This window comes from Silurus meridionalis, chromosome 27, assembly GCF_014805685.1.
Source record: "Silurus meridionalis isolate SWU-2019-XX chromosome 27, ASM1480568v1, whole genome shotgun sequence".
Classification (NCBI taxonomy): domain Eukaryota; kingdom Metazoa; phylum Chordata; class Actinopteri; order Siluriformes; family Siluridae; genus Silurus; species Silurus meridionalis.
In genome coordinates this window covers 12401125-12416887 of record NC_060910.1, presented here as the reverse complement: position 1 = coordinate 12416887, position 15763 = coordinate 12401125, and the positions used below count along the sequence as shown (strand labels likewise).

The following is a 15763-nucleotide window of genomic DNA, read 5'->3' as shown; positions in this document are numbered from 1 at the left end:
GTGGGGATTCCTCCTTTTTTTCCAAGTTGTGTGATTTAATCATTTAAGTTAAAAAGCAACATCATTTACAGCAGAGTGGAGAGTTGAATTAGGCGTTAATGATGGTGGTGTTTTCAATAATATTGTAGTAATCGAATTAAATAATGAGATTACAGTCTGTATATTTGTAGTGTGAAAAGTCCGTATATTTCATGAATGTTTTGCAGTATTGTTGTGTATACAGTGTTCTCATTTCAGGACGTGTCATTGGTTTGTGCATAATAGAGATAAGGACTAAATATGGGAAAAAAAAATACCACCTTCCAGTGTTATTATTACAATTACAATTACAAAAAAAGAAAATATAACAGGATATCAAACACAAACCTAAATATCGTGCTTCAATTGGAATTCTTTTGTTCACTGCAAAGATGAATAAGGAATAATAGAAGACAATAAGGGCATTGCTTGGTTTAGGTTTTTAAATGGTAACTACCATAAACATTTAAATACGCTCACAAGCATCAATAAAGAGTCTGGAACGGTCATAACATAGGTTTGTCAATAAATGCAGCCAAGAGTCAAGTCATGAAGCTTTTATTGTCATTTCAACCATATATAGGTGACGCAGTACACAGTGAAATGAAACAATGCTTCTGAACCCTGGTGTCTCATAAAACAGCAATCACAGAAAAACACAGGGTTAAGGACTAAATGTCCTCGCCATATAAAGTGCATCGTGTGCATCCTGGTGCAAACAGTGCAAAGACAACACCAGACACAGTGTAGGACAAAAACGCAAAACAGCGCCCCCAGTGAACCAGATGTGTATTACACACTGCGGTGTGTAAGTGAAAAGGGAGTGAACATTGTAATTACACAAAAATGTAAACAAAATGTTGTGCAAAAGAGCAATAGCAGCAGTCAAAAAAAGATGTGCAAAAACAGCATGTAAAGAGTTTGTAGTAATGAGGTGATGTAATATGAGTGGTGCTGAAGACATGGATGTGTGAAGAGCTACCTGCTTTTACAATGTAATGAACAGTGAAACAGTTTCTGTCAACAAACGTGAGTTTATTACATTATTTCATTTACTAATATATGGCATGCAAGTAAAACCTTTTAAATCTTTAACCTTTTTTATTTTTTATTTTAGAATCCACTGTTTATAATTTACGTACTAATTGTTCCAGCTAAATTTCACCAAGGAAAATTGTGCACTTCATCAAAATTTCACCAAAAACAAGACCTCATTTAGAATAAAAATAAATAAGTAACGGTTGATTGCAAATGTAGGGGCGTTTTAATATTCGATAATGATTGAACAACGATTGTATGATATGAAATATCATTTGATCTTTGAAAATTTATATATATATTTGCCAGAATTTGTTTTCCACAAAGTATTCCTCCAAAGTAGATTAGGTTCTAGGAGACACAGCTTCATGGTAACTGGTATAAATCTAGAGTCATGTACAATACAATCTGTATTCAGTCTTGCATATACATTTGGGTTTCCGCTGGGTGAATTTTATCCCAAAGGCCTTGTTAATGATCATGAAGACTATTTGTGAATTTCCCTGTTAATGGCTTTTTCCCAGTTGCATTTCACACCTAGGCCTTGAGTGGTGTCCTACCTAAACCTTAACACAATGATGCCACAGCTGTAAAAAAAAAAAAAAAAAAAACATCAGTATTATACAGAAACGTGGTGTGTATATATATATATATATATATATATATATATATATATATATATATATATATACACACACACCATATATATATATGCAGCGAGAATGAATGCCACTGAAGCTAGTAACCAAATGAACACAATTGAAGTCTCCTTTCTCTTGCAGAAGCATCAATATTAACCTATAAAATGACTCCAGCAATTTTCTGTTCATTGCGGTTTTCCTGGGAATTTTACATGAAGGCAAATTGTGTTTTTGTGCAAATTCTACAGGGAAGAAAACAAAAATTGGACGGTCTGAGAGCGTCACTAGTCAGAGCTCATAAACCGCATCCGTAACAAACTGCACAAGCGCAAATATATTTGAGCTTGTGCAGTTTGTTACGGATGCGGTTTATGAGCTCTGACTAGTGACGCTTTCAGACCGTCCAATCAAATGGCATGAAAATTACATTATTGTACGTCCAGTGTCACCAATTCAAAATCTGATTGGTTAAAGAAACAGCTTCGAGAACATGTACTTTACACTACCAGGTGCCCACAGTGCTGATTCCTGACAGAAGATTACATCGACCTTTGCCACATGTGATGTGATGGCTGAAATATGATTGGATAGAAATTCGAACTTAATATAATGAAGAGAAACCAGGAGAAAAGCTATGAAATGAAGAGAATAGACTATTGGAAATAATATACTAATATTTCACTGATACTGATCATGTGTAGTCGAGCAGAGAAGGCGTTACTGACCCTGACGTAACACCACTGCTTTATCCTTAAACAAAAGCTCTCAAAAGTGCATGTAATTGTTGTTGTTTTGCTCATTAGCTGATTTATAAGCAAATTTTAAGATTAATATTTTGCATGTTGGACCATTTCTTTTTTTTCAGTATGTAAAATATCAAACTGTAACCATGATTGTACAGGCTGCCGTGTGTGTGTGTGTGTGTGTGTGTGTGTGTGTGTGTGAGAGAGAGAGAGAGAGAGAGAGAGAGACAGACAGACAGATGCCTGAGTTTATGTCTGCTGACACGTGAGGCAAAGCTTTGACCTCTCTGCTGGTGGTAGAAGAAGAAGACAATGAAGAAGAAGAAGAAGAGGGGGAAAGGGGGGAAAAAGGAATAAGCAGAGATAGAGGGAAAGAAAGAAGAAAATGGTGAAGAGGAAAAGGAAGAGGAAAATTAAGATGACAATGACGAAGAAATGGAAGAGGATGAAGGAAGAAAAGGAAGAAGGAGGGAAAAAAGAGGTAGAAGGAGAGGAAAAGAAAATATGAAAGAAGAAAAGGAAGAAGAGGAAAAGGAACAAGACGAAAAGGAAAAGAAGAGGACGAGGATGAAGGAAAGGAGGAAGAGGTAAAGCAACAAAAGAAGAAGAGAAAGGAAGAAGAGTGAACGAAAATAGAATTGGAACAGGAAGAAGAAGAAGAGGAAAAGGGATAAAAATTAAGAAGCAGATGGAGATGGAGAGGAAGAAGAAAATGTAAAAATGAAAATTAAGAGAGGAAAAGAAGAAGGCAATGACGAAGAAGAGGAAAAGGAAGAAGCAAAGGAAGAGGAAAAGGAAAAGAAGAGGATGAGTTTAAAGAAAAGGAAAAGGAAGGAAGAAGAAAGAAGAAGATAGAAGTAAGAAAAGGGAAAGGAAAAGAATTGGGAAAGGAGGAAGAAAAGGAAAATGGGATACAAATTAAGAAGAGGAGGAAGAAAATGGGAAAGAAGAAAAGGAAGAAAAGGAAAAGAAGATGATGACCATGACGAATAAGTGGGAAAAGAAGAAGCGAAAGAAGAGGAAAAGGAACAAGCAGAGGACAGAGAAGAGGAAGAAGAGGAAAAGGAAAAAGATGAGGATGGAGAAGAGGAAAGGGAAGAAGACGACAAAGAAGGAGAAGAAGAAAAGTGATAAATAGCTGTATTTTGACTGTGGGAAGATCCAGCTGTTGGACTAACCCTAACCCTACCTCCTGCTCCTCACTGTTACCTGAGGCTCCTTGCCACATCCACTGCTGACGTCACAGGCGGCCGCCATGTTAGCTCTCCGCGAGCCGAGGCGAACTCGGTGAGGAATCAGAGCGGAATCGCGGTCTGTCCTGGAGTTCACACTGAGAGACCCGCGGCTGGGGCTGAGGATCAGCTCGGTGACGCTTTATGTATAATATTTAACCTCATACAGAAGTCTAGTGTGTGTGTGTTTTTCCTCTGTGCGCGGCTAACGCCATGAGCTCGTTGGCTCAGCGGAGCTCGGGCCTCGTGCAGAGGCGCACCGAGGCCTCGCGTAGCGCCGCCGCTGCCGCCGCCGACAGGGAGAAGGGCTCGGGCGGCGAGGACGATGAGCACCGCCGGGACGAGCAGGACGACGAAGACAGCGGCGACTCCAAAGAAACCCGGCTGACCCTCATGGAGGAGGTGCTGCTGCTGGGCTTGAAGGACCGCGAGGTTAATTTACTAATTATTTCTAACAAACAAGCGAACAATAAACCACCTGCGACAAGCAGTTACACATAACGGGTGACTTTCTGACTAAACAGGACGAACCGCCAACACTGCTTTTGTTTGTGTTGCTAGAAACTAACGCTAACTAGCCGTCGTTTCTTAGCTAGCTATGGAGGAACCGGAGGGTCTGTAAAACTCCTAAGTGCAACAAATGTGCGCTTTTTCAGCACACGGAAGGTTTATTTCACGAGTAAATCGTTTTCTGACAGTTTCAGTAGTGTGTGTCGAGGGCAAACTTTGTATTTGAGAGACCTAGCTGACATTAGCTTAGTCGTATTAGCAGTCAGCTGTTGTAACTCCTTCACCATCATCAGAACTCGCGCTCACTTTCCTGATCCTCCTCATCCTGCATGTCTGCCTTGTGGACTCCCTGCTCCTAATATTTCCAAAACCATCCATTTCCTGGAGGTTTATCTTCTTCTATACCTCCCTGTTTTTTTGTTGTGCACCTTTTACTGATTACACCTGGAAAAACTATTCAGATATCAGGCATTTTTACATGATCATTACTTACACCACCAACTTCCCCCTAAACATTTTATCAACAGAAAGTTTGTATACCTTTTTTAAGTTTTATATATATACACACACACACACACACACACACACACACACACACACGTGTGTGTGTGTGTGTGTGTGTGTGTGTGTGTAAACGTAAAAATGCCTGATAGCATGTGAGAATAGTTTTTCCAGGTGTAGTCAGGAAAAAGGTGCACAACAAACAAACCAGGGAGGTAAAGAAGATAAATCTCCAGGAAGTGAATTGTTTTGGAAATATAAGGAGAAGGCTCTATCCATCTATCCATCTATCTATCTATCTATCTATCTATCTATCTATCTATCTATCTATCTAAAATAGTCTAATAAATGTGGTGTCTGAGTGGTTAAAGACATTTAAAGTAAGATCAGACGGTCGTATCGTCAAATCCCAGCCCCACCAAGTGTCTCCCGTTGGGCCCTTGAGCAAGGCCCTTAACCCTCGCCTGCGCTCTGCTCAGTGCATAAACATGATTATTGCAAGGCTCTCTAGATATTTGCTTACTCCTGTAATCAAGTTAGAGATTATTTGGTTACTCCGCAATATAATACAGACCCTGGTCTTGGGTTTTACGTGCACTCTGAGGTCCACTAATCTGTTCTCACATCATTGAAATAATGATCTAGAAATAAACAACAGCCATGAATGAGCTCAAGACTGTCCTCCAGGTTATGATAAGGGGATGGTGAGGGGGGTGTTGCTAAGATAAACACTTGTGTAGGGCTGAAACGATTCCTCCAGTAACTCCAAGTCCCCTATACAGCCTTGCGTGGTAAACAATAATCTGATCACTTTACAGGTGCGATTGCGCAATTAAGTCAACAGCGTCCTGGCCGGTGGCCCGGTCCGATTCAGAGAATTTGGATCTGTTTACGTTTTTAGAGCAATCAGGAGAGAGTACACAAGTTAAACATTGATGCAGGACCTCTTTTTTTTTTTTACTGACAGAACAAATCACTATCACTTTAGATTAATTACAGTATAATAAGTCTGCAGATAAATGTCAGTAATTTATCAGTGTATATCCTGGTAGAGATATGCTCACACTAGCAGTCACACCGAACATCCATTTTCTGTGTGCGCGCGCGCAAGAAGTCAGAGTGGCCTTAGTAAAGTAAAGCAACAAATATTGGACTTGAATGATTTCTCAGAATCCTTATACGCCATGTGTTTTCTTATTCCCCCAGGTTTAGTTCTTACCCGCTTTCAGGCTGTCGTATTCAACCTCTAAATGCATGTAGAGAGTTTACAAAGAAAAATAAAGCTGTGAAGAAAACAGTAAAGGTCACTGGTGTCTCTGGAGAGTGTTTGTGCAAAGTGCTAGTACAGGGAGCGCATGCTGGTAATATAAAATTAATTTTAGAGGTAGATCTATTGTGTGCTGCTGTTTTGTGTGATTTTGGCCAGAAATCACCAGAGCTGGCTCATTTGGTACTTTCCCTTAGTTTCAGACTGTACATTCTCTCGGGTTCAGATGGTACTTTTGACTTCAGGTTTGGATGGTATGTACCCTCAGGTTCAGTTGGTGAATGCCATCAGTTGACAACAGTAGCATTCCTTCCATGCCCAAGAGCCAAACTAAGAACGAATCTTTGGCAAGCAAATAGTTCCAGCAGATTTTCACGATTATTTTGATTAATTCAAACGAACATTTTAATATCATTTTCACAATTTTCTAATTAAGCCGAAATAAACAGGCAGCACTTTGCTACGGTCTGAGCTCATAGCAATGATCGACTACAAATTTAAAGATATGAAATTGTACATGTTTGAACAAGTTTATATAAAATGTAACTATTACACCTAAGTGATAATTTGGCACCGTGACAGTTTTTTATTTTGGGTAGGGAAATAGACAGTCCATTTCTTTTGTTAGCTTGGCAACTAACTTGAATTAGTATTGTTTGGTTTCTTCCGTCAATGTTTGCCAAACAAAAGTTTCTCTGCTGATCTAAAGCTAATATGCAGTATAACAGTTTATTTTTGGTTATTTTCTCATGCAGAAACATGCTGATTTGATGTGAATTTGTTGAAATCACCATGCTGATTTCACATCGTAGGTTTTTTTTCTTTTTCCAACATTGACCATTGTGTACAGAGTTGTGTAACTTGTCGGATTCCTTTTGAGCTCTGTTTTGATGTTATACAACAGGTGGAATTGTATGTTGTTTAAATGAGAAGAAAAGAACAAATGTATTGAAGGTTGGTCTGGTTGATCAGACACATCAGTGTATATGTGAAGCAATTTTTAGTTACCCAAATGCTTTATATCTCTCTACGCACAGGGCTGCTTTCACACTGTTAGTCTTAAAATAATAAAATAAAAACCCGGGGTGTTGCCAGTGCTGAGTATAGTGTATCACATGACATGCACACTGTAACAGGATGTCTTACGCATCATATATGATAGTGTCCCCTGTTTACTACACAACACCAGCTCTTTTTGAAGCGGTTGTGTTCAGTTTTGTATTCTTTTACAGCTAAAACCTCTCAATCAGAAAGTCAACCAACAGCGTTTTGAAATTTTGTCAAAGACAATTTGCTAGAGCAAAAGGACTATGGTCATAATGTAGTGGGAATTTGTCACCTGTGATATGTTTCCCTGCGTAGAGGTCCTATTTGTTAATATTTACCATGTACCAGAAATTGTGGCAGACACACAGACTAGTCGTAAAAGCCGAGCTGAATACTTATAAATCCATGTACAGTAGGGCGTCAGGAGGTTGGCCGATTTAATAAAAGACACAAAAGGTACAATGTAAATGACTTTTTCTGGCCTTGCTCAACGACACAGAACAAGTCTTTCTAGTTATCCCACGGATCAGTAACTTTACCCAGGTTTTTGCTCATTTTGCTGGTCAGATCAGCTGTGCATTAGTGTCCTCTAAGTGGAATATATTATGTAGGATTTTAATCTGTGTCTAATATATAAAAATATATAAGGTAGTATCGGTAGATCGCATCCCATTAAAAAAAAAAAAAAAAAAAGTCTGACACTATTCAGTGCAAGCCATTTGAGTATATATTTACTATACTTTAAATAAATATATATTTATAATTTTTAATGTAGGTAGATCATTCAGCTTTGGACTTGACTAACATTTGTGCAGAGATGTTCCTCAGTCTTGTTTAGTCTTGAAATCTATGTTTAAGGGAGTGTCATAAAACAATGTTATACGACCGGGCTACGAACTGGTGATGCATTTATGATCAACTGTTAATCTGCTGAGGTTCCAAATTGCAGATCAGAAATTAGATGTTTATTAATAAAAGAGTAGTAATTATATAGAAAGTATATGTGCATGGTTCGTGATTATAGCTCATCAGAGTCTTTCAGGAAATGCTGCACTGTGTGGCCGACACCTGACCACCACATCTGCGTATGGTTTCTTTCCCAGACTGTAGCTGTATTAGATGCCTTTGTTTACTGTGGAATTTGAATATCTCTAAACTGGATCTTGACTGAGGCATAAACCAAATGCCTACGTGGTCGTTGATTGACACTGTTGGAGAGAAAGTACTCAAGTGCCTTACACAGACCCCTGACATTACTCCCCACTGAACAGTCATACGAGTCCACTAATGCTTTTGTGGAGAATGAGCACAAATCCCCACAGCCACCCCAATATATAGTGGAAAGCCTTTCGAGCAGAGTGTCAGTTACTATAACGCTAAAGGAAACTAAACTGTAAAGTTCAACAAGCATACAAGGGTGTGATGGTCTGAACTTTTGACCTTACAATGCATATCTTTAGTTCCATGAACCGAATAGTTACCTTGTTTTTTTACCTTATTCTTTTTTTTTTTTCACTACCCTTAATTACGTGAATAAAAGAATATTGATGTAACATATTTATCAACTTGGAGTCAAGGAATCTTAACTTTCCATGACATAAGAAGTGTAGAGTTTAGTCTTTAAATGTTTTGCTAGGGGGAAAAATTTTTTTGTAAACTGTAATTGTTTATTTTTCGCGTACTATTGATTTACTGTACGCCGGTCTCTCATCCCAGGGCTACACTTCTTTCTGGAATGACTGCATATCCTCAGGGCTGCGTGGCTGCATGCTCATTGAGCTCGCCTTGCGAGGGAGACTGCAGCTGGAGGCTTGTGGCATGAGGAGAAAAAGTCTTCTGGCCAGAAAGGTAGGATTCGTGGGCTGAATTTAGCTTTTTAATCATGACTACTTTGTCTTGGCTTATATTGGTGGTCTGATAAGTACAGCTTAATCCTTCCATTCTCAATTAGTTTGATAAACAGGCAGAATAATGACAGTTCAGTCTGTTTTTGTATGGAGTTTGAAAAAATATGTCTTGAATTAAGCTTAGCTGGGTTTTTAGGAGAAAAATGACATTGCAATATAGAGCACTATCACAAGGGGGTGCTCTTTGTTCTTTTTTTTTCTTCTTCCTTTTTTTTGTTAGACTGTTCATTGTTTATTAGAGCTTCTGCAATTATTTATTTATTTTTTATTATTTATCATGATTTATAATCTTGAAACCCGAGCGCATATTTTCGTGTTGTTGGAATGGAAGTATAAAATCTGGCACATTTCATTAACAGGTTATTTGTAAATCTGATGCTCCGACTGGTGATGTACTCCTGGATGAAGCTCTGAAACACATTAAAGAGACTCAGCCGCCAGAGACCGTACAGAGCTGGATCGAGCTCCTTAGTGGTAAGGATTAAGTGTCATATTTTTCACTTGTAATTATGTAATGCACAGCTGTCTGTTCTGTATTCGAGTCTTTGTGTGGGCTGGGATGAAGTGCAGCTTTGAAAAGTCTGGATCTCCTTTTCAATGAATATAAATATTTTAATTACTTAGAAATATGTATTATGCAGTTTGCAGTTCAGGTCGTTTAAGATCATTTGTGTTTGCATTTGTCAGGTGCTGAAACTTCAGGTCATTACAAATCATCACTGATAACATATACGTTTAAACGAAGAGAACAAAGATGGCAGTATTTACATTCTAGTTCATGCAGCCATTGGCTCTTTATCTTAAAAACTGTAACGTCCACTGGGCTAAAATGATTAACTTGAGTAATTAGAATCCAAAAATGAATTGAGGCAAATTATTTGCCTCGATGCTTCGTTTAGTCCGTTTAACAACACATGGAGCATTGTGTTCACCCACGGACCATTATTACTGACGCACCACCCGCAAAACTCCGGACCGCTCTGGGTTCTTTAAAAACTGGGCGTACGCACAAAGCGGGACTGGAAATGTGTGCGCCACTTTCCACGCGAAGGTTGTGCATGCTATCTTTGAGCGCGCGCGTGTGTGTGTGTGTGTGTGTGTGTGTGTGTGTTTTATTTATATATATATATATATATATATATATATATATATATATATATATATATATATATATATATATATATATATATATACAGGGAGTGCAGAATTATTAGGCAAGTTGTATTTTTGAGGATTAATTTTATTTGAGGATTTAATTTGAACAACAACCATGTTCTCAATGAACACAAAAAACTCATTAATATCAAAGCTGAATATTTTTGGAAGTAGTTTTAGTTTTAGCTATTTTAGGGGATATCTGTGTGTGCAGGTGACTATTACTGTGCATAATTATTAGGCAACTTAACAAAAAACAAATTCATACCCATTTCAATTATTTATTTTTACCAGTGAAACCAATATAACATCTCAACATTCACAAATATACATTTCTGACATTCAAAACCAAACAAAAACAAATCAGTGACCAATATAGCCACCTTTCTTTGCAAGGACACTCAAAAGCCTGCCATCCATGGATTCTGTCAGTGTTTTGATCTGTTCACCATCAACATTGCGTGCAGCAGCAACCACAGCCTCCCAGACACTGTTCAGAGAGGTGTACTGTTTTCCTCCTTGTAAATCGCACATTTGATGATGGACCACAGGTTCTCAATGGGGTTCAGATCAGGTGAACAAGGAGGCCATATCATTAGATTTTCTTCTTTTATACCCTTTCTTGCCAGCCACGCTGTGGAGTACTTGGGCGTGTGTGATGGAGCATTGTCCTGCATGAAAATCATGTTTTTCTTGAAGGATGCAGACTTCTTCCTGTACCACTGCTTGAAGAAGGTGTCTTCCAGAAACTGGCAGTAGGACTGGGAGTTCAGCTTGACTCCATCCTCAACCCGAAAAGGCCCCACAAGCTCATCTTTGATGATACCAGCCCAAACCAGTACTCCACCTCCACCTTGCTGGCGTCTGAGTCGGACTGGAGCTCTCTGCCCTTTACCAATCCAGCCACGGGCCCATCCATCTGGCCCATCAAGACTCACTCTCATTTCATCAGTCCATAAAACCTTAGAAAAATCAGTCTTGAGATATTTCTTGGCCCAGTCTTGACGTTTCAGCTTGTGTGTCTTGTTCAGTGGTGGTCGACTTTCTGCCTTTCTTACCTTGGCCATGTCTCTGAGTATTGCACACCTTGTGCTTTTGGGCACTCAGTGATGTTGCAGCTCTGAAATATGGCCAAACTGGTGGCAAGTGGCATCTTGGCAGCTGCACGCTTGACTTTTCTCAGTTCACGGGCAGTTATTTTGCGCCTTGGTTTTCCACACGCTTCTTGCGACCCTGTCGACTATTTTGAATGAAACGCTTGATTGTTCGATGATCACGCTTCAGAAGCTTGGCTATTTTAAGACTGCTGCATCCCTCTGCAATATATCTCACTATTTTTGACTTTTCTGAGCCTGTCAAGTCCTTCTTTTGACCCATTTTGCCAAAGGAAAGGAAGTTGCCTAATAATTATGCACACCTGATATAGGGTGTTGATGTCATTAGACCACACCCTTCTCATTACAGAGATGCACATCACCTAATATGCTTAATTGGTAGTAGGCTTTCCAGCCTATACAGCTTGGAGTAAGACAACATGCATAACGAGGATGATGTGGTCAAAATACTCATTTGCCTAATAATTCTGCACTCCTGTGTGTGTGTATATATATATATATATATATATATATATATATATATATATATATATATATATATATATATATATATATATATATATATACACATATACACACACACACACACACACACACACACACAAATTATTGTATAATTTATATAGATATTATATAATATATGCACGCTTATGCAGGATTCAGAGTTTACAGGTCCACACATAAATCACAAACCTTTGCGCAGAAAGTAGCATACGCACCTTTTCAGGCTTGTTTTGTGCGTACGCCACGTTTATAAATGAGACCACTGGAAATTTAAACACAGAAGATGCTGCAGAATGAAAAATGGAGGAACGGAGAGAAAACAGCAAAGGGTTGAGGAGAAAATTCAGGCCAAAGAACAAGACAAAGTTTCCAAAGTTTGGGATAATTTCAAACCAAAACAAAGAAAACACAGTACCTTGCGTTTATTTTTTATTTTTTATTTATTTTTATTTTTTTTGTGATTTCAAATAGATGTTTATTCATATATGTGTATTTGCATTTTAATGTAATATGGCAGTTGAATGCATTAAATGCATCAAAATGTACATTTTCCCAAAAAGTAAACAAATGACTTGTTCATTTTAAGAGACCTGAATTATTTTCTCTTTTATATTTAGTATTGCTCTTTAATGAAGAAAAAGTACTGCCCATTAGAGTACTTGAATGTTCAGTGGGTCACTTAGTTTACTGTGGATCTCAGCAAAAGATATAGTTTTTCTCCGATTCTACAACTAATGAGACTGCTATCTTTCGAAGGTGAGACATGGAACCCCCTGAAGCTTCACTACCAGCTACGGAATGTGCGAGAACGTCTCGCCAAGAACCTGGTGGAGAAGGGCGTGCTTACCACAGAGAAGCAGAACTTCCTACTGTTCGACATGACGACACACCCGCTCACCAACAACAACATCAAGCAGCGCCTCATCAAGAAGGTACAGGAGGCCGTGCTGGACAAGTGGGTGAACGACCCGCAGCGCATGGACAAGCGTCTGCTGGCGCTCATCTTCCTGGCTCATTCGTCCGACGTGCTGGAAAACGCGTTTGCGCCGCTGCTGGACGAGCAGTACGACCTGGCCATGAAGAGGGTGCGGCAGCTGCTTGACCTCGAGCCCGAGGGAGAGAGCATGAAGGGTAACGCCAACGAGCTGCTCTGGGCCGTCGTGGCTGCCTTCACCAAATGAGGATTTACACCTGTAAAGCACTAAAATCGAACACTTGACTGGTTACTGAAAAAAAAGAAGAGAAAAAAAAAACCAGGCAGAAAGGGTTATATCTGAAATGAACGATAACTCTCTACAGAGCTGTCTCAGTCTCACACACACCCCACCCTGTACTCCTCTTTAATTGCTGATAACTCGCTTCCCTTCTACGTTCTATACACAGCCTTGATTCGGCCGGAGGAAAGCATGCCTGTCTTTTCCTCTCCTCCTTTCATTCTTATTTTGTCCAGTTAAATGCATGAGGGGTATTTTCTTCTAGGACTGTCTGTCTGAACATACCGCAGGAACAATCAATACCCTTTGCATAACTGGACAATTGGGCTTTTTCTCCCCCTTTTTTTTCCTCAATAATCTTCCCCTAAGGTAATATGGGTTTACTTTCCTATCGATTCAAGTACAAAAATTACAGACTAGAAAGTGACTCAACCCCCCCTGAGGTTTTGATCGTAATGTGTGCACTCAATAGGAATGATTTATAAAAGAACTGGAGAATTTGGGTCTGTGATGTATGGAAAAAGCCTCTGTGTTTCAGATTACTATTCTCTACCAGACTTGGCGGTCTTGGTTCGAAGATTGTGGCGTTCCAGTGAAACCACAAGAATATTAATCACCAAATACTCCCATTGGGGCATAGATTAGCTCCAGACCTGTAGTGTTACATCAGTGTAATGGCTCTTGGAGTTTTTAGGGGGTTTGTTTTTAAGTTTGTTTGTTTTTTTTCTTTTCTTTCAGCCGAGCAAAACCACGTTTGATAATGAAGTCGGCTCACGGTGACGCTACCCCTTAGCACGCCAGTGTATCCAACTTTAGTTAGACAAGATGGAACTTGTGGAGGCGGAGTGATGTTCAAAGATTGTGGATGTTCCCAGGGAAAACTAGAAAAAGGTTTATATTTTTCAATGTTCTAAACCTCACTAATATTTCGAGCGCTACCTCTCGGACCTCTCACACTTCCCCCTCGGTTGTTTTAACTGCCTCTCACTGGCTTGGTCACTTTAGCATCATTAGTCCACAGTTTTCTCATCTATACATGAAAACCACCACTTTTATGTGCCTAATCTCGGTTACAGGACTCGTAACCTCCACGTTATAACACGTACTGTAGCTATTCCTTGACATGACATTCATGAACAACTGAGCGAATCGCTTTTAAAATCCTAGACTTCTCCATAATCTTAAACTTTATGTGTAAGGGAAATGTGATTTAGGCTTTACTTTTTCTTTCCTGTCCTTTGCCGTATGAGGGGATTGTTTCATTTTGCTACCTTTTAACATGTTACTGTCTTCCTTTAGACAGGAGCCCGAGCTACCCACTAAATCCAAACAACATATATATATATATATATATATATATATATATATATATATATATATATATATATATATATATATATATATATATATATATATATATATATATATATATATATAGTATAAAACAAAACATTAGTTTTTATTGTATGGTCAGAAAGAGGGGTTTAAAATCAAGTATGCAAGGGAAAGTCTGATGCCGTTTTCAACGTTGCAGGGTGGCCGATGAAACAGTTTGCTACTTTTCCCCCAGTTTTCACGTTTATGTATTCCTCTCTTACAAACTGAATCACAAATAATAAAATAAAAACTCAAATGACTGTTTTTGATCAAGACTCGCATTTATGCTTTACATGGCTTGTTGTAAATGTCAGATTTAAATCTATTGCGTTTGTGTTTGGTTTTAGAGATGAGAAGGTGACAGATTGCACAGAGGCTCGACAACACATTCCAGCTAAATTTCTAGATTTATTTTCGTCAGCTAATCCATTAAGCATTTATATTCCACAGTAATGTTTTTTATTTGTCCTATTTTAAACTTTGCTTTTAATTTGAACTGAGGATGCCTTTGATCAGACATTTGCTGTTGAACTTCATGTTTTCTTACGTTTTTAATCACCGCTGCCAAATTGTTTTTTTTTTTTGTTTTGTTTTGTTTTTAAATACTCGATTTTAAAGCAATAATTTACGTGCTCGCTTCTGCTTCGTTCATAATCCATCATGATTAACGCTTACCTTGCAGTACTTCCTATACCTATATGTAGCGAATACTTTTTTGGGCAAAGAAAATCGAAATCGTGTAGCTTTAGAGCCCACAATGAAGGGGATCCGTATGTGTACACTTTCCTGTTACCAAATAAATGAAGGTATTGGGAGTGCCTCAAAAACTCACTCATCTGTCATTCATTTTTGTGTGTGTGTATGTGCATGTTCTGTTCTGTTCTTTTTTTGAACGCACACTTTTATGACCCTCATGAGTTCACCACAAATGTCCATTGTACATCGTTTCTCCCAGTGTTTTCTAATAGTAATCATGTCAAGCTTTGTTGTGTTCGATCTGTTGTTCGTGTGTCTTTGCTTGAATGCAAGAACATGAACAATGCTGCAGTGGGCTGCTCTGCTGTAATCACGGTGCTGTCGTTCGCGTCTATTAGGAAAAGGAATAAAACATGCCGTTCTAGAGATTTAATCCAGGATTTGGTTATATTTTTATGTTCTTATTGGAAAAAGGAAGGGAAAAAAATTCCAAGAATTACAATAGATATTGTGAAATGTCAGATAGAAATGAGTTGCTATAATTGTAGCAGCTTTGAACTCCATATCTTTAGCAGCTCCTCAAATTATTATTTTTTTAAATAATCATTAAAAAGAAATACTTGTTTACTGAGCAACAGCAAACCACAAAGCCCTGGCGTCTTTTTTCTCTCGCTAAACTTACAGCTGTTACAGATTCCCAAACAAAATGACATGCTCTTATACAGATGGTCCCCGAGAAACGATGGTTCGACGTAAGTTTTTTCGCTCTTACGATGGCGAGAGCGATACGACAAAATT

The 15763-nt window shown here is 38.7% G+C and overlaps 1 protein-coding gene across 1 annotated transcript; it reads left to right on the top strand.

The window, feature by feature from the left end:
* The first annotated feature begins 3714 nt into the window (after nt 1-3714).
* Nucleotides 3715-15100, top strand: golph3a (golgi phosphoprotein 3a). The gene is made up of 4 exons (XM_046841343.1): nt 3715-4104; nt 8714-8845; nt 9264-9378; nt 12435-15100. The coding sequence occupies exons 1-4, from the start codon at nt 3886-3888 to the stop codon at nt 12857-12859; spliced, it is 891 nt and encodes a 296-aa protein (XP_046697299.1). The 5' UTR covers nt 3715-3885; the 3' UTR covers nt 12860-15100.
* The last annotated feature ends 663 nt before the right edge of the window (nt 15101-15763 follow it).